General features: G+C 38.2%; 1 protein-coding gene across 1 annotated transcript; it reads right to left on the minus strand.

Annotated features, from left to right (window-relative positions):
* Positions 1-983: 983 nt before the first annotated feature.
* Positions 984-25,724, minus strand: IL13RA2 (interleukin 13 receptor subunit alpha 2). Its single transcript, XM_058536550.1, has 10 exons — positions 25,580-25,724; positions 24,269-24,395; positions 22,800-22,951; positions 21,096-21,249; positions 20,447-20,567; positions 17,649-17,833; positions 16,573-16,718; positions 15,047-15,191; positions 1,929-2,044; positions 984-1,180 (listed from the first exon to the last, which is right to left on the minus strand). Exons 1-10 carry the CDS (start codon positions 25,586-25,588, stop codon positions 1,130-1,132), a joined length of 1,206 nt encoding a protein of 401 aa, XP_058392533.1. The 5' UTR covers positions 25,589-25,724; the 3' UTR covers positions 984-1,129.
* Between the last annotated feature and the right edge of the window lie 1,016 nt (positions 25,725-26,740).

Genomic DNA, 26,740 nt, shown 5'->3' on the forward strand with positions numbered 1-26,740 from the left:
TTCTAAAATACTGTTATACATCAGTGCTTTTCAAATTGAAAGTGCAAATGAATCACCTGGGGATGTTGTTAAAATGCAGATTGCTAATTGAGCAGGTCTGGGTCAGGGTCTGAGGTTCTGCATTCTAATAAGCTTCCAAGTAATGCCCTGGGAGCTAGTCTGTGAACCACAGAATAGAACCACTCTGAATAATACTCGATAGAAATTGCTCCAAACTAAAACTTAGCTCTTGATTGTAATTTGTAGGTCATTATACCCTAAATTTTAAAGCAACTGTCTAAACCGAGGTTGCCACATTCTCTCTCAGAAGTCAATTGTCAATTAATCTAAAGGTTGGATGTACTTTTTTTTTTTTTTTAATTTTTGTTTATTGCAGTAACATTGGTTTATAACATTGTAAAAATTTCAGGTGTACATCATTGTACTTCTATTTCTGCATGGACTTTTAAAAGGCTTCTTACTAATTTCAGAGGCTTGTGCCTTTTGGTCCCTGAACTTAAAAAAAAAAAAAAAAATCACACTATCAGAAAGTAGGAAATACTGCCTGCTAACTAGTATGGGAAAATCTCAAGCTTTTACTGTGTAGTTTGTGACATCTGAATTTTTCAAATATGACCTCTAGTCATTTATTTTCAGCCTGTTAAGCACTGCATTCCTCCCAATTTTTTCATGAAATGTGAAGCACATATTTACACTATGAATGTATTTAAAACTTCTCGCTTCTTAGTAATCCTCTCCACAGGTTACTTTTAAAGTCAAACAACATTATTCATGGTGAATACTTTCATCTCAAGTGCAATTTTTAAAAAACCAGAATCTCCTCTTCTAAGATTCGACATCTTTATGGCTTAGTGCAAGTTGCTAAATCACATTGCTTTATTAATACATCACTGAATAGAATCTGACCCATCCCTTGACTTCTCTATGTGCAGCACTCTCACCATGGATTAATGAGGAAAAAAATCTGTTAATAGAATCCAGAATATTTACTACTAGTTGAGGGTTTGAGTACTCTTAAACCTATTTAAAGTAATGTTTTTAGAATAAGATTTATTCAACATTTGGAGCAAAAATTCAGTTTAATAAGACTCATATTTCATATTTGGCCATAAGGCTGGAAATTACTGAGTCAACAGTGTGTCTCTTGAGGAGAAAAGGCTTCTTTTTTTGTGTGAAAAGCCTGAAATTAAGAAAGAGCTCCATTATTAACAAATAGTCATAATAACACAAACTATTTCACTTAGATTAATAACTCTGAGAAACAGGCAAAAAGCATTCAGCAGAGAAATAAAGTGAAACATTTCATACACATTCACATTTCTCTTTATCTTTAAAAGATTTGGCATTAAGATATTTTTTTCCAAGTTACAATTCCTCCTTAAAGCCCACCAACCCATGGTGATCCCTCCATCTTCTGAAATTCTATAGCATTATCTGTACAACTCAAATAGCAATCATCTAAAATCAGCTCATAACACAGGTTATACATTTTTTATGGACTCTATCTCCTCCAACTAGAGTGTGAGCTCTTGGTGGGCAGGCACTATATTTTTAAAATTTTTGTGATCTTTTGCCTGTGACACACTAGTAATACATTTCAGTCTATGTCCATTTTAAGTTACTCTTTCCTTTCTCCCAATACTGCTTTTCTCCTGTAACTCTTTCTCTATATTTTTCCCTAATCTAGAGGTAAATAGCATTATTCTTATAGTTCAACAAAAGTAAATCCACCTCAAAATGTAGCTTTTTAGGGTTAAATTTTTAAATTACTGTGTTTTCTGGAGACATCATCATAATCCATACAACATCAATTGTACACCCATAGTGTTCAGGAAAAATTATAAAATGTAGGTCAGTCATTCCTAAATGCAGAACATTTTTTGTTATCTACTGTCTCAGACTAAACATTATAGTGTTATGTAACTTACCGTTTTCAGTAAATCTTTTTGCTTGTACAAAACCAGACAAGTTATTAACGAAACAAATAATAAGACAAGAATAAATGGTATCAAGAAAAATAACAAGGCTTTCTTCCATATGTCACCTAGGATTAAAAATCACAAAAAAGGGGAAGGTTTAGATGTTTACAATTATTTTTGAAAGTGAATTATTTTATAAATAAACTAGTAAATGGTGAACTGAGTTAAACTCAGCAACTTCTGCCATATTTACCAGTGCATATATACCATAGCTATGTTTGAGTGTAGTATTCTTTTCATTTGTGTACTTTTAATATAGAACTACTTTACTGAACTATGACATCTCTTCATTTTACTTAGAAAAATAACTCCCCAAAGCCCGATTCTTATTTTCTCACATGATTTTGTTTAAAACTTGACCTTGTGTATTTTTCAAAATAATAAAACATTAGCCAAATGATTTAGATAAGTATGTCTTGTGTATCTCTTAACTCTCAGTAAATCAAATATTTATATCATATCATATAATGCTGTAGTGAGCAAGAGCTGGTCTTCAATAAAAGTCTCTGTGCAAATAATAGAGCTACTCTTTAAACATCATGTTTTTAAAGTTGTCTCACATTTTAGAGACTAAAGAGATGAGGTTTTTCTTTTCAGGTTGAAATTTTAATGGTTCTTCTGCATAGCAAGAAATGAGCAATCATTAGACAAACTTAAAAAGTAGACAAAGTTTGTCTTTCCAAAACTAGTATCGTCCACTTGTTTTGAAGTACTACAGAGCATCTTGAATCCTAGATCCAGATCTACACTAAAACCTACCCCCAATGAACACAGGGGTGCATATATCTTTTAGAATTAGTGTTTTCGGGTTCTTTGGAACATGATGTAGTTTATATAGAAATTAAAATATAGTGACATACACCTGAAATTTATATAATGTTATAAACCAATGTTACCTCAATAAAAAAAAAAAAAAGTACCCCCAATACCACCTTTTTCTTTGTCCTATTCCCTTCAAATCTTATTTTCTACTAGAAAATTACCAAATTCATATACTCAGCTCAATTAAGATTTGCAAGGATATAATCCAAAGAAATGACTAATAATATTAAGTTTTTTGGCATGCAAAATAAACAGTGGGAAAGCAGGCTTCTTTCCTGAGACTCCAGTTGCTTTCCCTATACATAGTCAATCCTGAATAAGACATATTGACATTTTCAAAAAAAAATTATCCCTTGAAACATCCAATAAGAAACATCCTAAAGAACTAAGACCACATGCATCTCAGGAAATTCTTTGTTCCTAATCTCAAAGTTATTAAGATTCTACCAAGAGATACCTATCAGGGCAAAAGAAATCTGTCATCAATATTACTGTTAAGATTGTAAGTAAAATACATAAAAAGATATATATTTGGAGGATGTAGCTTAAAAACTCACCATATCCACTTTAAGCTATGCATTGACTAATGATAAGATATAATTCAGGGAGAGAAAAGTCAAGATGGCAGCATAGGCGGACTCTGAACACCACTCCTCCATCAGACACAGCCAATTTACAACTACTCTTGGAAAAATTACCCCTGAGAGAGGACTGAAAACTGGATAAGAGGAACCCCAGCAACAAATGACAATCCTAACTGAGATGGAAGAGGCAGAAATTCCCTTCTGGATAGAAAAAAACGCCACCATCACAAGCCACAATGCTGCACGGCTGCCCAGGAGCAACCCAAAGGTACGCAGCCTTCCCTGGAGGAATGGGGGACCTGAGCCAGGGAGCATGACCACTCTAGGTATTTTTTGGACCCAGCACAACCGAGCCGAGTGGCATAATACCTGACTTTGCTTGCTACTAACAACATTGGGGAGTACCCCCAGAAAAGCCGGCTCTAAAAGAGCCCATGCACAAATTCACCCATCTTGGAAAGCAACCTAAAGAAAGGTGCACAGCCCTTTGGTGAAAAGAGACTCATCTGACAGGCTCTGAGTGCATCTCGGTGAGAGGTGAGACCTCTCCAGGAACTGGGACATTGGCGGCGGCCATTGTTGTGACCTGGTGTGGGTGTGATGACACAGACGCTGGCAGATGCCATTGGAGTTCTCCCTGGGGCCTGCTAGCCCAGGGTGTGGCCCACCCACTAGAGCACCGATTTAATCCCACTCAGCCAGGGCAGGCAGCCCACCCTAGGGACTGGCCCCACCCAACAATAAGCCCTCAGGCAACTTGTGGGCCTGCATAGATTGGTGACTGGATTCTCCACAGCCTGGCGACTGGGTCCACCTCTGCGGGGCAGGACATGCACAAGGAGCGGGTGGAGAGTCTGGGGTGTTGGTGGAGTGTGGGGGGGCCCTGCCTTGGAGAGACTGGGTCCACTTCAGGGGGTCAGGGCATGTACTCAGGGCAGGACTGTATTGACTGTGTGTGTGGACTTGTGGGTGGCAGGGCTTATCAGTTGCAGAAGACTTGTGCTTCTCAAAGACCACTTAGGGGATTGGCCCTACCTTCTGAAGCCTGAAACAATTGGGTGCTCCCATGCCTGAGTCCAGCCCCACCCAGCTGCAATCCTCAGAGAGCTGACAAGAGCCTTATAGGCCAGAGGCTTATAGCAATTGTAAGCCCCTGAGCCTAACAACCAGCCACACTGGGGGCCTACACACTTCATAGAAAAACAGAAACAGGAATGTGCTATTACACCTTGCATCCAACTGTGCTGGGGCTCCCTACACCCAATAAAGAGACTGAAGGGCCCACAACAACTACAGGCAGCTGAGCATTACAACCAGCTGGACAGGGGGACAGCTCAGCATCCCTGGGCACCTGCAGGAAGAGCAACCCAGCCACAACAGAAGGACACATGTAGCCCACACAGGGGTCACTCCTGGAACATTTGGAACTGGTGACAAGAGGGAAGCACACTGCAGGCCTCCTAAGGCATCACTTGCATCAGGTCACCTCTCCAAGATCAGGAGACATAGCTGACCTACCTAATACTTAGACACAAGCACAGGGAAAGAGGCAAAATGAGGAGAGAAAAGAATACATTCCAAGTAAGGGAACAGGACAAAACCCCAGAAAAGGAACTAAATGAAACAGAAATGAGCAAACTACACAACAGAGAGTTCAAACAAAGACTGTTAAGGATGCTCACTGATCTTGGGAGAAGAATGGATGAACTCAGTGAGAACATCAACAAAGAAAGGAAAGATATAAAAAAAGAACCAATCAGAAATGAAGAATACAATACTGGAAATGAAAAATTCACCAAAGGGACTCAAAAGCAGAGTAGAGGATACAGAAGAACGGATCAGAGAGCTGGATGAAAGACTAGAAGAAATCACCCAAGCTGAACAGGTAAAAGAGAAAAGAATTAAAAAGAGTGAGGACAGTCTAAGGGGACTCTGGGACAACAACAAGCACACTAACATCTGTATTCTAGGTGTCCCAGAAGGAGAAGAGACAGACAAAGGGGCAGAGAATCTATTTGAAGAAATAATAGCTGAAAACTTCCCTAACCTAAGGAAGGAAACAGACATCCAGGTACAGGAAGCACAGAGAGCACCAAACAAGATAAACTCAAAGAGGCCCGCACCATGACACATCATAACTAAAACGTCCAGAATTAAAGATAAAGAGAGAATCCTAAAAGTCACAAGAGAAAGACAACAAGTTACATACAAAGGGAACCCCATAAGGCTATCAGCTAACTTCTCAGCAGAAACCTTACAGGTTAGAAGAGAGTGTTATGATATATTTAAAGTGCTAAAAGGAAAAAGCCTACAGCCAAGAATACTCTACCCAGCAAGGTTATCATTCAAAATGGAAGGAGAGATCAAAATTTTCCCAGATAAGCAAAAATTAAAGGAGTTTGTCACCAAGAAACCAATTCTACAAGAAATGCTAAAGGGAGTTATCTAAGGGGGAAAGAGAAGACCACAAATAGGAAAAATTATCTATTTCTATGATAAGAGGGTAACAGATACAAATGCACAAAAAAGAGCTTAGATATGATATAAAAAATATAAAATGTGGGAGGAGGGGAGTGAAAGAGTAGAGCTTTCAGACAGAGCTCAAACTAAATAGACCATCAATTTAATATAGATTGCTATAGGGCATAGGGAGAAGTCAAGATGGCGGTGTAGGCAGACTCTGAACTCACCTCCTCCTACGGACACAGCCAATTTACAACTACTCGTGAAAAAATCACCCCAAGACAGAACTGAAAACTGGATAAGAGGAACTTCTGCAACAACGGACAATCCTAACTGAGGTAGAAGAGGCAGAAACTCCCTTCTGGAGAGGAAAAACGCCGCCTTCACAAGCCACCAGCTTCACGGCCACCCGGGAGCAGCCCACAGGTACACAGCCCTCCCTGGAGGAGCGGGGCCCCGAGCCGGGGAGCGCCCCCGCTGTGGGCATTTTGTGGACCCAGCACAATCGAGACGAGTGGCATAATATCTGACTTTGCCTGCTACTAAAACATTGGGGAATACCCCTAGAACAGCTGGTTCACAAAGACATTAAAACCGGCTCTTAAAGGTCCCACCGGCAAACTCACTCGTTTCAGAAAGCAACCTAAAATCACCAGAAAGAAAGGGTCACAGTGCTTTGGTGAAAAGAGACTCACCTAATAGGCCCTGTGTGCATCTCGGTGAGAGGTGAGACCTCTCCAGGGACTGGGACATTGGCGGCGGCCATTGTTGTGGCCTGGTGTGGGCGTGCTGATACAGACGCCATTGGAGTTCTCCCTGGGGCCTGCTAGCCCAGGGTCTGCCCCACCCGCTAGAGCACCGATTTAATCCAGCTCCGCCAGGGCAGGCAGCCCACCCTAGAGACTGGCCCCACCCAACAACAAGCCCTCAGGCAACTTGTGGGTCTGCATAGATTGGTGACTGGATGCTCTGCAACCTGGCAACTGAGCTGACTTCGGTGGGGCAGGGTGTGCACAAGGAGTGGGTGGAGAGTGTGGGGTGTTGGTGGAGTGTGTGGGGCTCCCGCCGTGGAGAGACTGGGTCCGCTTCGGGAGGTCGGGGTGCGCACACGGGGCAGGACTGTGTTGACTGTGTGTGTGGACCTATGGGCAGCAGGGCTTGTCAGCTGCAGAAGACTTGTGCTTCTCAAAGACCCACATAGGCGGTTTGCCCCACCTTCCAAAGCCTGAAACGATTGGGTGCTGCTGTGCCTGGGGCCAGCCCCACCCAGCTGCAACCCTCAGAGAGCTGACAAGAGACCTAATAGGCTGGAGGCTTAGAGCAATTGTAAGGCCCTGAGCCTAACAACCTGCCACACTGGGGGCCTACTCACTTAAAAGAAATACTGCAACACAAATGTGGTATTAGAACTTGCAGCCAACTGTGCTGGGGCTCTCCACACCTGATAAAGAGACTGAAGGGCCCACAACAACTACAAGCAGCTGAGCATTACAACAGCTGGCCAGGAGCATAACTCGGCCTCCCTGGGTGCCTACAGGGAGACCAAACAGGCCACAACAGAAGGACATATGTAGCCCACATAGGGGTCACCTCTGGAACATTGAGAACTGAGGGAAGCACATGGCAGGCCTCCTAAGCCATGACTTACATAAGGTCACCTATCCAGGAGCAGGAGACGTAGCTAACCTACCTAATACATAGTCACAAGCACACGGAAAGAGGCAAAATGAGGAGGCAAAGGAATACATTCCAAGTAAGGGAACAGGACAAAACCCCAGAAAAGGAACTAAGTGAAACAGAAATGAGCAACCTACTCAACAGAGAGTTCAAACAAAGAGTGTTAAGCATGCTCACTGATGTGGGGAGAAGAATAGATGAACTCAGTGAGAATGTCAACAAAGAAATGGAAGATATAAAAAAGAACCAATCAGAAATGAAGAATACAATACTGGAAATGAAAAATTCACTAGAGGGACTCAAAAGCAGAGTAGAGGATACAGAAGAACGGCTCTGTGAGCGGGACGAAAGACTAGAAGAAATTACCCAAGCTGAACAGATAAACGGGAAAAGAATTAAAAAGAGTGAGGACAGTCTAAGGGACCTCTGGAACAACATCAAGCGCACTAACATCCGTGTTATAGGTGTCCCGGAAGGAGAAGAGTGAGACAAAGGGGCAGAGAAACTCTTTCAAGAAATAATAGCTGAAAACTTCCCTAACCTAAGGAAGGAAACAGACATCCAGGTACAGGAAGCACAGAGAGCCCCAAACAAGATAAACCCAAAGAGGCCCACACCAAGACACATCATAATCAAAATGTCCAGAATTAAAGATAAAGAGAGGGCCAGCCCCATGGCTTAGCGGTTAAGCGTGCATGCTGCGCTGCTGGCAGCCCGGGTTTGGATCCCGGGCGCGCACTGACACACTGCTTCTCTGGCCATGCTGAGGCCGTGTCCCACGTACAGCAACTAGAAGGATGTGCAGCTATGACATACAACTATCTACTGGGGCTTTGGGGGAAAAAATAAATAAATAAATAAAAATCTTAAAAAAAAAAAAAAGGAGCACAACCTCAAAGCAGCCTTCTCTAACCTCCTCAGATTGGGTTAAGTCTCCTTTCTTTAAAAAAAATAAAAATAAAAAAAAAATAAAGAGAGAATCCTAAAAGCCGCAAGAGAAAATCAAGTTGCATACAAAGGAAACCCCATAAGGCTATCAGCTGACTTCTCAGCAGAAACCTTACAGGTTAGAAGAGAATGGGTTATCATTCAAAATGGAAGGAGAGATAAAAAATTTCCCAGACAAGCAAAAATTAAAGGAGTTTGTCACCAAGAAACCAGTGCTACAAGAAATGTTAAAGGGACTGATTTAAGGGGAAAAGAGAAGACCACAAATAGGAAAAATTATCTATTTCCATGATAAGAGGGTAATGGATACAAATGCACCAAAAAGAGGTTAGATATGATATCAAAAACATAAAAGGAGGGAGGAGGGGAGTTAAAGAGTACAGCTTTCAGACAGAGGTCAAACTAAAGAGACCATCAATTCTGTATAGAAGAAGGAAGGAACAGAGAAGGACTACTAAAACACTGAGAAAAAAAAAAAGTTAAAAAATGACAGTAAGTAAATACTTATCAATAGCTACTTTAAACGTTAATGGACTAAATGCTCCAATTAAAAGGCATAGGGTGGCTGATTGGATTAAAAAACAAGACCCATATACATGCTGCATACAAGAGACACATTTCAGACCTAAAGACACTCACAAACTGAAAGTGAAAGGATGGAAAAAGATACTCCACGCAAATGCCAATGAAAAGAAAGCTGGGGTAGCAGTACTCATATCAGACAAAATAGACTTTACAACAAAAACTGTAAAAAGAGACAAAGAAGGGCATTACATAATGATCAAGGGAACAATCCAACAAGAGGATATAACACTTGTAAATATCTACGCACCCAATGTAGGTGCACCTAAATATATAAAGCAATTATTAACAGACATAAAAACAGAAATAGACAGTAACACAATAATAGTAGGGGACTTTAACACTCCACTTACACCAACGGATAGATCATCCAAACAGAAGATCAATAAGGAAACATTGGCCTTAAACGACACACTAGAACAGATGGACCTAGTAGATATATACAGAGCATTCCATCCAAAAACTGAAGAATACACGTTCTTTTCAAATGCACATGGAACATTCTCCAGGATTGATCACATATTAGGGCACAAAACAAGTCTCCATTAATTTAAGAAGATTGAAATAATACCAAGCATCTTTTCTGACCACAACGGTATGAATCTAGAAATCAACTATAGGAAGAAAATCAGAAAAGCCACAAATACGTGGAGATTAAACAAAATGCTACTGAACAATGACTGGGTCAACGAAGAAATCAAAGAAGAAATCAAAAAATACCTGGAGAAAAATGAAAATGAAAATACGACATGCCAGAATTTATGGGATACAGCAAAAGCGGTTCTAAGAGGGAAGTTTATAGCAATACAGGCCTATCTCAACAAACAAGAAATATCTCAAATAAATAATCTAACAATGCAGCTAAATGAACTGGAAAGAGAAGAACAAACAAAGCCCCAAATCAGTAGAAGAAGGGAAATAATAAAAATCAGAGCAGAAACAAATGAAATAGAAACCAAAACAACAATAGAAAAAATTAATAAAACCAAGAGCTGGTTCTTTGAAAAGATAAACAAAATTGACAAACCTTTAGCTAGACTCACCAAGAAAAATAGAGAGAAGGCACAAATAAGTAAAATCAGAGATGAAAGAGGAGGGCCGGCCCCGTGGCTTGGCGGTTAAGTGTGTGCGCTCTGCTGCTGGCAGCCCGGGTTTGGATCCCGGGCGCGCACCGACGCACCACTTCTCCGGCCATGCTGAGGCCGCGTCCCACATACAGCAACTAGAAGGATGTGCAGCTATGACATACAACTATCTATGGGGGCTTTGGGGGAAAAAATTAAATAAATAAAAATTATTTAAAAAAAAAAAAGAAATGAAAGAGGAGAAATTACAACAGACACCTCAGAAATACAAAAGATTATAAGAGAATACTATGAAAAGCTATATGCCAACAAATTCGACAATCTGGAAGAAATGGATAAATTCTTAGAATCATACAACCTTCCAAAACTGGATCAAGAAGAAGTAGAGAATTTGAATAGACCAGTCACCAGTAACGAGATCGAAACAGTAATCAAAAACCTCCCCAAAAATAAAAGTCCAGGACCAGACGGCTTCCCTGGTGAATTCTATCAAACATTCAAAGAAGACTTAATACCTATCCTTCTCAAACTCTTCCAAAAAGTTGAAGAGAAAGGGAAGCTCCCTAACCCATTCTACGAAGCCAACATTACCCTGATACAGAAACCAGACAGGGGCAACACAAAAAAAGAAAATGACAGACCAGTATCACTGATGAACATCGATGCAAAAATCCTCAACAAAATACTAGCAAATTGAATACAACAATACATCAAAATGATTATACATCATGATTAGGTGGGTTTTATTCCAGAGATGCAGGGATGGTTCGACATCCGCAAATCAATCAACATGATGCACCACATTAATAAAATGAAGAATACAAATCACATGATCATCTCAATAGATGCAGAGAAGGCATTTGACAAGATACAGCATCCATTTATGATAAAAACTCTGAATAAAATGGGTATAGAAGGAAAGTACCTCAACATAATAAAGGTCATTTATGACAAACCCACAGCTAATGTCATCCTCAATGGTGAATAACTGAAAGCTATCCCTCTAAGAACAGGAACAGACAAGATGCCCACTCTCACCACTCCTGTTTAACATAGTATCGGAAGTCCTAACCAGAGCAATCAGGCAAGAAAAAGAAATAAAAGGGATCCAAATTGGGAAGGAAGAAGTGAAACTCACTATTTGCAGATGACATGATTTTATATACAGACAACTCTAAAGAATCCACCAAAAAACTCTTAGAATTAATAAAGGAAAACAGTAAAGTTGCAGGATACAAAATCAACATACAAAAATCAGTTGCATTTCTATACACTAACAACGAAGTAGCAGAAAGAGAAATTAAGAATACAATCCCATTTACAACTGCAACAAAAAAAAATAAAATACCTAGGAATAAACTTAACCAAACAGGTGAAAGATCTGTACACCAAAAACTATAAAACATTGCTGAAAGAAATTGAAGAAGACACAAAGAAATGGAAAGATATTCCGTGCTCTTGGATTGGAAGAATTAACATAGTTAAGATATCCATGCTTCCTAAAGCAATCTATAGACTCAGTGCAATCCCTATCAATGTTACAACAATATTTTTCACAGAAATAGAACAAAGAATCCTAAAATTTATATGGAACAAAAAAATACCCCATATAGCCAAAGGAATCCTGAGAAAAAAGAACAAAGCCAGAGGTATCACACTCCTTGATTCCAAAATATACTACAAAGCTATAGTAACCAAAACAGCATGGTACTGGCACAAAAACAGACACACAGATCAATGGAACAGAATTGAAAGCCCAGAAATAAACACACACATCTATGGACAGCTAATTTTCGACAAAGGAGCCAAGAACATACAATGGAGAAAGGACAGTCTCTACAACAAATGGTCTTGGGAAAACTGGACAGCCACATGCAAAAAAATGAAAGTAGACCATTATCTTACACCATACACAAAAACTAACTCAAAATGGATTAATGACTTGGATGTAAGACCTGAAACCATGAAACTTCTAGAAGAAAACATAGGAAGTATGCTCTTCAACATTGGTGTCAGCAACATATTTTCAGCACCATGTTGGACCAGGCAAGAGAAACAATAGAAAAAATAAACAAATGGGACTACATCGAACTAAAAAGCTTCTGCACAGCAAAGGAAACCATCAACAAAACGAAAAGATAACCTAACAATTGGGAGAAGATATTTGCAAACCATACATCTGATAAGGGGTTAATCTCCAAAATATATAAAGAACTCATACATCTCAACAACAAAAAAACTAACAACCCGATTAATAAATGGCCAAAAGACCTGAACACACATTTCTCCAAAGAAGATATACAGATCGCCAATAGGCACATGAAAAGATGTTCAACATCACTATCAGGGAAATGCAAATCAAAACTACAATGAGATATCACCTCCCGCCTGTCAGAATGGTTATAATTAACAAGACAGGAAACAACAAGTGTTGGAGAGGATATGGAGAGAAGAGAACTCTTATACACTACTGGTTGGAGTGCAAACTGGTGCAGCCACTATGGAAAACAGTATGGAGATTCCTCAAAAAATTAAGGATAGAACTACCATACGATCCAACTATTCCACTGCTGGGAATTTATCCAAAGAACATGAAAACACCAATGCATAAAGATACATGCACCCCTGTGTTCATTGCAGCGTTATTCACAATAGCCAAGACTTGGAAGCAACCTAAGTGCACAGCAAGGGACAAATGGATGAAGATGTGGTATATATACACAATGGGATACTACTCAGCCATAAGAAATGATGAAATCCAGCCATTTGTGACAACATGGATGGACATTGAGGGTATTATGCTAAGCGAAATAATTCAGAGGGAGAAGGTCAAATACCATATGATCTCATTCATAAGTAGAAGGTAAAAACAACAACGGACAAACACATAGAGACAGAGATTGGATTGGTGGTTACCAGAGCGGAGGAGGGCGGGGAGGAGGGCAAAAGAGATGATTAGGCACATATGTGTGTGGTGATGGATTGTAATTAGTATTTGGGTGGTGAACATGATGTAATCAATGCAGAAGTAGAAGTATAATGATCTATGCCTGAAATTTATACAATGTTACAAACCAATGTTACTGCAACAAAAAAATAAATTAGGGGGCCTGCCCCGTGGCGTAGCCGTTAAGTGTGCGCGCTCTCCTGTAGGCGGCTCAGGTTCGGATCCCGGTGTGCACTGATTCACCACTTGTCAGGCCATGCTGTGGTGGCGTCCCATATAAAGTGCAGGAAGATAGGCACAGATGTTAGCCCAGGGCCAGTCTTCCTCAGCAAAAAGAGGAGGATTGGCATGGATGTTAGCTCAGGGCTGATCTTTCTCACAAAAAAAAAAAAAAAATTAATTAAAAAAAAACGAAAAAGAAATAACTGAGTTGTTCAAGCTACACAGCTGGCACCACCCAGGACTTATGGTTTCACTGTTTCTCCTGGTGTGTCCCAGCTTTGCCTTCCAGGGGTTGCTGGAGCCCTTGTTCACATCTCAGTGAATGAGCTGCTAACCACAGTTTATCAGTTGTTTATGGAAAATGCAGGAAGAAAAGAAGAGCAACTCAAAGAGTAAATATGTGGATAGATAAAACTTAATGTTCACTGCAAACAAAAAAGATATAATTCAGAACATGACTTTCTCAATGTCAGTTCCTCAGAGTCTCTAGATTTCTTATGGTGGTGGCAAAAATAGACACGTAGAACCAGTAAGTTCTATCTGATTTCATGTTTCTCTTGGTTAATTGAGTTCTCGTTCTCTCTGCCTATTTTTTTCTCTATAGCCATTAGTGTTTATATGATATATTTGTCTTCTTTGTTTATTGCCTATCTCTACTCAACTTGAGAATAAAATATAAATTCTGTGAGGAGAGGGATTTTTTTTACTACTGTATCTCTAAGGCCTGAAAAAGTCTGACACATAGTAGGTACTAAATAAATATTTGATGAATGAAAGAGTACAATGATACCACTATATTAATAGGGAGGTAATAGGGATTTCACTATAATGGAACAATATGAAAGGAGATGAATGGTTGATAGAAATGTCATTATCTGTCTGTATGTACATCTGTATATGTATTTACATAGCTATATACCTGAAAGAGCAATGCTGAGTTAATTTCCTTAATTTTATTTATTTATTTATTTTTTCCCCCAAAGCCCCAGTAGATAGTTGTATGTCATAGCTGCACATCCTTCTAGTTGCTGTATGTGGGACGCGGCCTCAGCATGGCCGGAGAAGCGGTGCGTCGGTGCGCGCCCGGGATCCGAAACTGGGCCGCCAGCAGCGGAGCACACGCACTTAACCGCTAAGCCACGGGGCCGGCCCTGAGTTAATTTCCTTAAATTTCAAACAATTATTAGTAATTTCTATTGATAAAGCTAGCATACTGTGAAGCATAATAATATTTTGCCTCACTCTCAAGGCTTTTTAGTTTATATTGCTATTTAGTTGAAATATGTCTTTTATCATAAATTACTTTAAATCACTGTTGGAAGTGAATGGAATATGCATTTTACTAATGATGACATATTAATTAGAAAAATATTCATTAGGCACAGTACTAGACATTCAACAGCAATTGTATGCTGACCTATCCTTGCTGTAAGATTTCTGTTCTCTTGAAAATTGAAAGCGTAGGAAAATATTGATTAAAATGGGCTCCCCCCAAAAAGAACTAGCATATTCTCTCTATAACAAGACTCTTAGACTAGTTTAACTACTCCGAGTTAAAGCTGAATATTAGATTTTCCTTAAATCTATGTTCGATTGAGGTGCTTGCTAATTTATCTTCTTTTTATAGACTATATGCAAGAATCTTTTGATTTCCACAATTACAAAATACACTGAAAGAAAATTAATTTTGCTAGCAAATAGCTCCAGTTAGTTAGTTACTGTTCTTTTATCTCATACCATTCCAGCATTGTTCATCACTCCACTCACTCCAAATTCCGTCATCTGAGCAATAAATATTCACTTTGCTTCTTACTAAAAAGCATAATCGGTGGCTTTCATTTGATATTTTTGTGATGTATATTTCATTTTCGACTGTGGTAGTCTGAAAGCCAAGGAAAAAATAAGATGCCATTATTTGATCTAATTGCAGCCAGACAGATCCCATTTGATTTGTCACTTTCAAGTGGGTTTTTTTACATAAGACATATGCATCAAATGACTAGAAAGGTATATACCAAAATCCTAACAGTTATTATCTCTCTGTATGGTGGATTTTTTCTCATTTTTTTCTTACCTATATTTTTTAATTTTTCTATAGTGATAATGGATCACTTGCAGTAAAGGGCAGGTGTTACAGGGCAAAATTCCCAGGTAGCTATGGTGTTTATGACACCCAGTATTTGGATTAGTGTCAAATTTCCAAGATTCCATAAACTGGAAAATGCTACATACACTGAGGTAGCAAAAAGAGCCATCATGTGAATGTTGTTTCTATAGAAACTATAGAGTTCATACACATAAAGCTTTTTTTTCCTTATTCTTATTTTGGTTAACCACCATTAAGACCTGTGTAACAGTGCTCAGGGCTTGGCATGAAACTACCCCTTCAGATATGAGAATACACAAAGCTGGATGATCTCAAAGAAAAACAAAATCACTGAAGCGATTGCTTCAGTTTTGCATTTCAAAGAGCTGAAGAATGTTTCTCATTCAAAATAACAGCTCTTCTTTTGTTGTAACTTTTCTTCGGAACCAGCATAATATAGTATAGGTTAAAGTGGACTGGGAGTAAGATCTGGATTCTAGTTCTAGCTGTGTAATTTCATTGTAAGTCAATTCACTTCCTTGGGACTTGTAAATCCATTCAACTCCCAATTTTCTCATCTGTATGTGAAATGAATTGATTAAAACTAATGATTCACCTACTTGTCTTCACCACTCTCTAAATTGGAAACCAATGAATAAAATTAACATATAACAATGTGGGGCTAAAGGCATCACCATATTGTTGGTGCTGGGAGGTAATTAGTCTTGCAACCATTGTCTGCTTCCCCAGTTAGTACCTCTTCCCCGCTACAAGCAATTCTCAGGTAGCCCTGCCAGATTCTACTCTAATTTTGACCTGATGGTTGTTCCTCAAGAAGTGGTTGTTATGTTTGTGTTTTTTGTTTTGTTTTCTTTTTACCTGAGACCTCTTCACAATCCATCTTATGCATGTGCTTGGCAACTTAATTTATTGACACAATATTGGAAACAAGTGACTAGATTATCTCTAAGGTCCTGTATAGTTTTAAAATTGGTATGACTGATTATACTTTCAGACTGTAAACATCTTTCTTTTGTCCACTAGATTATTTCGTTTTCTGGAAATTAAACTAAGATATATATCATCTTCTATTCCTCATGTGGATAGCAACTGATTTTGGTTCTCATGTTTAAAAAGCTATGTTTATGATTTTCCCAAATAAAGACAATGTTCATACCACCCAGGTAGTATCATCCTCTGTGAACTCAATTTCATAAATGAAACACCGTGCTGGAATGGGTCCTCTAGGCATGCTCCATTTCAGGTTAATTTCCTCTGAATTCTTCATGGTGAGACTAAGGTAGTCTGGTGGCAAAGGTTTAACTGAAAAGCAAAAGGAAACCATTTCAACATGAAAGTTACTGAAGTTTAGCAGTAGCCCCTATCAAAAGCTAGGGATACCTAGTAACAGAAGCCTCCAGGATAAATCAAGTGGCTCAAGACTATTTTCCATAATGTGAATTAAAATCAAATTTGCTTGCCAACCAAGATTAGTTTGAGAAACTTGGTTATTTTGGAAACTATTTTTTCGATTAGTCACATACTGACAAATATTTAAGCCCAAGAGAAAAGTTAGAAGATCCAAAGCATTATAGTCATTTTTTCCATTTTGCAGCATTACAAACAACTACCACAACCATTACCACTACCATTTTTGTTAACAGCTAACTTACTTAGAGCTTATGTTGTGCCAGGCACTGAACCAGAAATGTTACATCATAAACTCATTCATGTCTCACAATAAACCTATCAGGTGGTCCTCTATTATCCTCATTTTACTGATAGGAAAATTGAAACAAATGTTAAAAGTAACTTGCCCAAAGTCATACAGCTAGAAAGTGGTAACTCCAAGATTCAGACCCAGGTATGGCTGACTCTAAAACCTGTCATTCTTGTAACTGTTAGAACTGAGAACACAGAGTCAGGAAATATCCAACCATTTGCCTATTGAGGCCTGGGAATAAGTGATTCCATAATTACTCCATCACTAACACTAGACAAAAATACTACATAGCAGATCAACTCTTTGAAGCTGGGAAATAAATTGTGAGTTCTAAATGAAAATGACACTTTATACTTCCTTCAATTCCTTATCTTCCATACTTTTCTATTTAACAAGAGTTTCCTTGTATGCTCTGTTTGTCCTCATTTTTTCTGGCTTTGCATTTCCGTAGGTATCTCCATCTCTTTCTTTTCTTTCTATGTGATTGCAAATGGCCCAAACTAGAAACACTTTGAAGTTGTTTACCTCACCTATATTTTGAAGCTGAAAAATGAAATAGCTGGGTCTGATAGGCTGGGATTCTGATGATCCATTAACACAGATGTAGAAATCTTTATAGTCTGATGACTCCAAATACGGAAACCTGCATCCAACATTTTTTCCGTTAACCTTGATGTAATCGGCACACTGTAATGCACGGTCCAAGCCCTCATACCTATAAAAAGAAGTGTTGTAAGAATTGTGTTTACCAATATCTTCCAGTATCATGGTGCTCAATTTTCAATTATCTTAAGATACCAAGTAAATAAAAAAAATTATTTAATAATATACAATATTTATTGAGCACCAACCATGTGCCAGATCCTATGATAAGTGCTAAAGATACAACAGTAAGGAAAGCAGACATAGTCCATGATTTCATGAAGTTTACAATCTTGTGGGAGTCTTTACAAAATCTCAAAGACAAGGCAAGGATTCTTACTCATGTACTTAGATTATGCTGATTTACCAACAAGGTTTGTGAATCAGAAAATAAGATTGCTGTTAAGAAAACCTGGGGTTTATATAGATAATCCTGGATGATACTGCCTTTTTTATATTGTACTGGAGAACTTATAAAGATGAAAGCAGATTTAAAAGCAGACTTACAAAATATTCTTATGTTTAATAAAATGAATGAAAATCCTCTGAGGATACAATACACATCAAGAGATAAACCTCAGAAAAGACAACGGGAGGTCAAGAAGAAAAAGAGGAGCTGTTTGGCAAGTAAATATCTAATTTCCCATTCTCCCAGACAAGAAATGTTGCCATCTCATTGGAAGTTAACCTCCTTCCAGTAATAAAGCTAATGGGAATTAAGGGGGATTTCCCAAGCAACAAATGCCTGGTTATTTTCCTAAAGAATATCTTGCAATGCAAAATGTGACATTATCTATAAAAGTAGACAAAATTCCTTTTGAAATGAGGCCAATCTAGCAGCTGACAAGATGCTTGTACAAATATCCAGACTCTACTAAATTCACTTTATGCCAAGTATTTACTTTAGGCAGAGTTTGCAAGATTGTAGTCTCTTGGTTAGTTCACCTGAGTAGAGTTTGAAAGACTTGAGTTCTAGGGTTGACTTGACATAGATTTACTTTGTGCCAAATGGGAAGCCTCATCGTACCATTATTTTCCAGTCTCTAAAATGTTAATATTTACCCTTCACTACTTTACTAAGATGAGGATAAAGTTATGTTAAACATGAACTACAATGTACAAGAGGGCAGGAACTTTGTCTTATTCACGTTTTTGTCCTTTTTATCTAGAACAGTGCCTGGCATTTAATAATTGCTTAATGTTTGTTGAATTAATGAACAAACAAATTGACCCATCCAATTCCAGATGAGGAAACTGAGACCACACAAAGGGAAATTGCTCACCCAAGACCACCAACTTAAATAATGCCAGAGCAGGGATTGGAACCCAGTTCTCAGAATTGTTAATAGTTCATACCTTATCACTTATATGATTTTCTGAAGAAAAATGTCATGATAATTTGGGCCTGAAACTCACAGAGAGTAACACTTTGTCCTCCTTTGCTTTTTCTGTTATTTAATAAATGCATAAGTTCCAATACTTACCTATCAATTTACCAATGTTATCATTGTTTGTTTCATTCATTTAATGAATATTTATTGATATTCTACTATGAGCATAGCACAGCAGAGATAGTCAAGAAAAATACAAGAGTTCATGCCTATCAATCTTTTAAAAATTTAAGAGAGGAGACAAAGCATACATATATGACAACAATTTAAATGCCACCTGGACAATAAGCAACTAAGAGCTATAATAAGTAATAGAGAAAAACTGAACAGAAGCTGATGTGATCAGTAAAGGGTTAATGAAATTGAACACCAGATGGGCCTTGAAGGATGGATAAGAGTTAGTGAAAGAGAGAGCCAGAGGGTATTCCAGATACCAATGCACACAAAGGCATAAAAGATAACATGGGTGAGAAAAAAATGTAGAGATGGGTCTAAATGGAGTGGAACACTCACATTGGTGATACTAGAAGGTAATGTTGGAAAGGCAATGATACAGTGAGGCAGAGACTTGAATGGCAGCCTAGATTTTATCCTGGAGACAATGAGGAGCCACTGAAGGTTTTTGAGCAGAAGAGTGGCATATGAAAATAGCAGTATAGGAAGACAAATCTGGCTATAGTGTGCAGAATGAATAGGAAGGAGAGAGACTGGAAGCAGAGGGACCATCATTTGGTGGGCTATGGTAATCATCCAGGTATGGAATGAGGTGAACCTAAAGTAGAGTTCTTACAGTAGAGAGAGGAAGTAAAGAACAGATGTGTGACCTTGCAAAGGAGTGTCAGAACATGATTATCAATGTTACCATGATGAAACATTTAAGGAATGAAGGAGAGAGAAGATTCAAGATGGCTCTAAGTTTAAAAGCCTCAGTGACAGTTAACAAAGGTAGGGAAGTCAGAAAAAAAATTCACTTTTAATAGGTACCTGCTTTTTGAAAAGGCAAAAATATAAGATATGCCAAAACTTTTTAGGTTATAACTCCATCTATCTAAAGGATACAACATTTAATCCAGTATAGAAACAGTGATTGCATTATTTATACCACCCATAGAGTACCTTCCTACTTCCTACTTACTCCCATTGAAAACCATGAATAACTGTAAACAACCTTCATCATAAATATAACTCTGAAAAATATAATGAATTTAATTTAGTGAAAATACAGTTACTCATAGTGTGGATTAATTTTGATAGATATTTTCCTAATATGAAATTCTTCTTATAAAAATACTTACCAGTAAAACAAGTTATAATTGGCATCAAAATGGACACCCAAGCCAGATTTCCAAGAGCAGAGTAAATCTTGCCAGTTGTAATATATACAATCCATATCCTGAATTTTAGTTTCCACATTTCCTAAGGAATGAATAAACTGTGAATGCTTGAAAGGCATGGTGATGAATCATGTGGAAAATCACTATGCAATTTTATTTCATTTCCTTTGACCTCTCCATTTTATTTAGCAATCAACATAATCAGGAATATTTCCAAAAGAAGTTGTTGGAAATCACTTCACTGTAAGCAGAGCATGCAAAATCAAAAATCTTTGATGGCTCATTTACTGGTATTAGTGGAAGCATATGCAAAAGTACTAAATTAATAATTCTAGGATGCTCTGAGCAGTTGAGCAAATACTCACATGCATATTTACTAATATGACCCCAAAACTGGGAACTATATTAACCTAATAAGATGTAGGTTTTGCCAAATGCGTTTGCTGATTTAAAGAATTCAAAAAGGCCAGTCACCCACTCCTAAGAAGGATTCTATTTTGTGCCACACTCTCAATTGTACATATAACCTGGTATGTAAAAGTTAAGAGACTTATTCCCTACATGGATTGTTCTGACAGTATTAAATATGAAAATAGAGCTTTGTTTTAACCTTGCGGTGATGTCCAATAAGTAGCTTCTGCCCATGAACTTTGAACTTCTGATCCGTTTGTGCATTGCCCTGGCAGAAGTGTGTGTACCTTTGCTTCAACGCCTTTGTTAAGATCAAACCCGTCTTTGTAATGTAGATTCTTAGTAATGATGGTCTGTTTGATAAACAGATTAGACAAAGTCAAGCTTAGAAACAGTAATGGCATCGTTAGCCACATCAATAAGGCTAAGCAGTCATTAATACTCTGGAGAGTTCCCAATATCTAAGAAATTCCTGATGATTATCTGATACAACGTCCCAGATATATTTCTGGTAGAGCTCACTTTTGTATATTACGTCATTTGATGAGATCTTTTGAATCTTAACATTTCATTCAGAAAAACCCAAAAAATTCTAGAATAGTAAAAAGGTTTTATGGCAGGAACTTGAGTTATAACCAACCTGAAATCAAGAAATAATTTTCACATACCATATACATATTACATGACAAATGATTTATCACGTTTCAAATACCACATGAACTCTTCAGGAATCGTATAAAGTAAAATCTTGGAGGTAACTGGAGAAAGCCAGACAAATTGTGAGCTCCTTTGAGGACTAAAATCATATATCACTTATCCTTGTATTCCTGATACCTAGCAGAGTGCCTGGCACAAAAAGTTGCTCAATAGGGGCCAGCCCAGTGGCATAGTGGTTAAGTTCCCATGCTCTGCTTCAGCGGCCTGGGGTTCGCAGGTTCGGATCCCGGGCACGGACCTCCATACTGCTCATCAAGCCATGCTGTGCCGGCATCCCACATACAAAATAGAGGAAGATTGGCACAGATGTTAGCTCAGGGACAACCTTCCTCAAGCACAAAGGGGAAGATTGGCAACAGACGTTAGCTCAGGAACAATCTTCCTCACCAAAAAAAAAAAAAGTTGCTCAATAAATGTTTGATTTGAATTGTCCCTTGAAACTACCTAGCTGAATCAGGAAGGTAACAGAATGCCTTGTACAACAGAAATCTGAATAAACATGCTTGTTGACCATGTAAATAGTTAATAATACAATCAACTTCCATTAAGCAGTTACTACAACATATGCAAAGAACCATGCTGTGTTCTGTGGGGAGAGTACAAAGATAAATAAGCCTTGATTCCTACAGAGATATAGTCCAGTAGCATATATAAGACACATATACAGGTACATAAGTAACTGCAAAATATGGTAAAATGTGTAAGTACTCTTCAAGTCTATATTCCACGGGACCAAGTATTTTTTCCTGTACTTCCAACGGTAGTCTTTATTTATTTATTTTTTTTATAATTTTTATTTATTTATTTATTTTTCCCCAAAGCCCCAGTAGATAGTTGTATGTCATAGTTGCACATCCTTCTAGTTGCTGTATGTGGGACACGGCCTCAGCATGGCCGGAGAAGCGGTGTGTCGGTGCGCGCCTGGGATCCGAACCCAGGCCGCCAGCAGCGGAGCGTGCGCACTTAACCACTAAGCCACGGGGTCAGCCCCCAACGGTAGTCTTAATATTGGGTAGGGTGAAAACAGACATAGCAGGATGCATAGGAGATAATAGCAGGCAAGACAAGCTTGTTATACTTTAGTAATAGCTATTGAGATATGGGAATTAGAGTGGACACTAACATCAGGAATCACAAGAAAACTCCTAATAATCACTGTGATATCGCAAGTGCATGCTTTACTTACCTTCCAGTTTTCATTATCCATGTTTCGGTATTTTAATTCATATTCTACTGTGCATTCCTTAAAATCATCCAGAGACACTGGAGGTTGCCATTGCAAATAGAGATAACCTAAATATCCAGGATCCACTATCTCAAAATTCTGAGGTGGATTAACTGAAATAAAATCAATAAAATATTTTTACTCTTTTCCTGTATCTTATGACAAAGATTGTTAAATCTAGATTACTTCCATATGTCCATCAACTGATGAATGGATAAATAAACTGTGGTACATCCATACAATGGAATAGTATTCCGCCATAAGAGAGATTGAAGTACTGATACACGCTACAACATGGAAGAATCTTGAAAGCATTATACTAAGTGAAAGAAGCCAGTCACAAAAGACCACATATTGTATGATTACATTTATATGAAATATCTAGAATAGGCAAATCCATAGAAAACAAAGTCAATTAGTGGTTGCCACTAATTATGGCTTATGGCTAAGTGCCTTAAGAATTAGGAGAACAGGGCAGATCTTATTGTTCTATTCTGATTAATTGAATCCGCTAGTTAACTAAAGTTCAGAGCTATCCCTAGAGTATGGTAAACCAGGGCCACTCTTTGGAAGGACTCAAGAAAAAGTGACAGGCAGCTAAGTAGAATGACATCAGAAAACAGCCCGTTTTATTTTGGGGGAGGGAGTAGTAGGAGGCAATGGCTCCCTCATCTGGTGATTTAAAAAGCAACAAAAGCAAACAAATAATTCTATAAACTTTCCTACTAGCAAATCTAGTACTATTGTACTGCCCTCATATTGCTTTTCTGCTAATAATTTCCTTTCATTTCTACCCTGCTGTTCATTTTAATACTTCACTTCATAATACTTATTGAGGTGAGGAAAAGAACCCACTGAAAGAAATTGTGGCACAAATTATGATTTGGCATGGGACCCCCATGTCCCAATAAAGAAAGTCTCTATTGAGGATGAAATGACAATCCTATTGTTCCAACTCCTATAGTTAAAAAACTTCGTCAAATGCACTGCTCTAATTACATTCTGCAATAAGAAAAGTTCATTAGATATGATTTAATAATTCTGTAATTATTTTTAAATTTTAGTTTAAATCTTTATACATTTTTTTCTTATTTATCTAATTGTCTTAAAAGTGAAGGATAGTAATTAAGGAAAGTTTCCAGTTAGTTGGGTACCAGGCAATGAGGTTTCAGATAATTAACCTATTTGTTAGAAAAGACTATACAAAAAGGTATGGCAAGTGTCTTTTAGTTTGGCTTTAATCCTACAAAATGTCTGTTATCGTCAGTTACCTTATACATGAGGCTGACTAGTAAGAATATATCTTTTGTGCATGGACTTCCTAAAATATTTCCAATAACAATCCAATCTACATGTTATGCACTTTCATAGAGTAGGTTGAAAAGACAGTTAATATCTCTAACTTTAAAACTACTCCATTCTTGGTTTACCTTTTATCTCAGCGTTTGAAGACAAAGTAGAGCCAAATGCTGTGCAAATAAGAAGGGTATACAGGCATCTGATATCCAGATGAATGAAAGCCATTTCTCCAAGATTTAATACCTTGAAATTTCCACTCTAAGAAGAAAAAAATATAACATTTTAACTTCATCTTACTTCAAATAACCAAATGACTAAATGTTATTAAAAATACATCTGGAAATTCTCTGTGTACTTTCTACCAAGAATTGAGAAAACTGTGTACCTTTGAACCACGGAAACAAAAGAAATCAAGTTTGGAAACAATATAATTGGAAAGGGAGGATTCTAGTCTCATCCTTCTTATAAGAGTAAAAACAAAGGAAAACAAACAAACAAAACCTGTATCCCTTCACCCCTCCCCCCCACACACACACATACTTTTCTACGCATCCCATGCTATGGCCAGTACAGGATGGCTTCAAATAGCCTTCTGCCTGAAGACTGAGCCAGACCCACCAGAGTGTTCGTATTGGTTCACAGGGGGCTTTATGATGTCATTAGTCTCCATAGCGATCCTCTCCCCTAGCAACAAAGAAAACACACTGATACATACACATACTCTTTTCTGAGATAAAAAGTTTTTGAAAGTTATCTGACTACTGAGAAAACTCAAAACCTACACCAAAGCCTCAGATACCTCAGAAATTTGCTTCATTTCTTCATAAATATTAAATTATCATCTTCTGCTCTCATATCTGTTCCACTCTTCCCTGTGTTTCCTGTATCAGTAAATGGCATCATCATCTTCCCAGTTGCCCAAACCAGAAAGCTGAGAGTCTTTCTCAACACCTCCCTCTCTCCTCCAATCTCTCCATTATCACTACCCCTTCCTAAGTTGAGGATCTTATCATCAGGGACCTCCTTACCCAGTCTTTCCTGCTTCCAAACCATTCTCCACACCACATACAGTAAGAGCAACCTTTCTAAAGAACAAATCTGAACTTATCACCCCTTTCTTAAAACAGCACTTCACTGCCACAAAATACAATTTAATCATCTTTCTATTCTTGAAGAATATTGATTTTATGATCAAAACTTAAAAGATTCTTGTCTCTACATACCTTCTCAATCAAAAAATACTCTCCTTTCAAAAAAAAAAAATCACTACTCCCAGTTCTATACTTCTCTTTGAATCTATATTCCTGGAACCAAGAATTTCACAGTAAATTAAGGATTAAAGCTCACTTAGCCTAACATTCAGAGACTACCTTTCTTTTCTCCAACATAAATTAATTAGGCAGGTCAGACCCTCCCTCCTTGCCCCACCGTCTTCATCCTACCTGGTCCATCTGTAACAGTCTAATGCTGGTAGGCTTCCATTATTACATAATAGAATCTTGGGATCAGACTGTTAGAGCCAGCAGGTATATTGGAGACAAAGCTAGTTCAATCCTCCTTTATATATTGGGAAGCAAAACTCACACTTGCCCAAGATTACACAGCGAATTAGTAACAGAGCTGGAAGTAGAACAGAGGTATGATTCCCAACCCAGTGCACTTCCACCCTACTATGCTAAATCCCACACATTTGACTTGGGATTATGAAAGCTTTTCCTCTGGAATTCCAGCATTTAAGTCTTCCTTCAATTAGCTAGCCAAGCTGAATCATCACTGTGTTATTTGTTTTCTGTCTCGTAAAATCGTAAGAGGATGTCATTTACTTACTGAAGTCCAATAAATCTCTCTCAATTCCTCCCTGCCTGCTTGCCAGCCCACTGCTGCCCTCTAAAGCATCTGTAAGTAATAGGTAGGTTTGGTCAACAGAAGGACATAGATCTTCCACAGAGCTGATCTAATGCATTGTGATGAACACACTGGTTACTTTTGGATCCAAGGCAATAGGTCTGACAAAGAGAAATTCTTTCATATTACCTGTAAGTACTAAGACAATCAGCCTTCCCTTAACATGCTCTCTGAGAGATCTTAAAGTTCTCTCTCGCTCATCAACCTGTCCTTAAATATTTCATAGCCCCGTGTCATGTACAGCATAAATGCTAAGTAAAATGTTAAAAATCCCTTGCTTCTATTCTACTTATAGGCTACTGAAATTTGACTCAGGCTGTCAAATATCATTTCCTGGATCAGTCCAACACATTTAAACAAAGGTAGGAAATGGGATAACTGGCTTCCTGAGTCACTTACCTATAAACCATGAAAAGAGTTCCTGAATTACACCTAGGGTCCCACCTAGACTTTCTTACCCAAATGAACATGAAGACAATTCTTTCCTTGGCTTCTGGGTTACAGGATTGTTACTAGTGCAATGAGGTGCTTTATATACTATATGGTTACCAGGAAGGACAGAGTTTTTCACAAGAGGGGAGGAGACACTGAAGACAAAGGGAAGATGGGAGATGGAAATGCAGACATACAAAATTTGAAACAGTTTCTCATGTACTCCCCACTCCCAGCCCACAGTTAACAACCACTCTTCTGGTCTT

The sequence above is a fragment of the Diceros bicornis genome, chromosome X (genome assembly GCF_020826845.1).
Source record: "Diceros bicornis minor isolate mBicDic1 chromosome X, mDicBic1.mat.cur, whole genome shotgun sequence".
Lineage (NCBI taxonomy): Eukaryota > Metazoa > Chordata > Mammalia > Perissodactyla > Rhinocerotidae > Diceros > Diceros bicornis.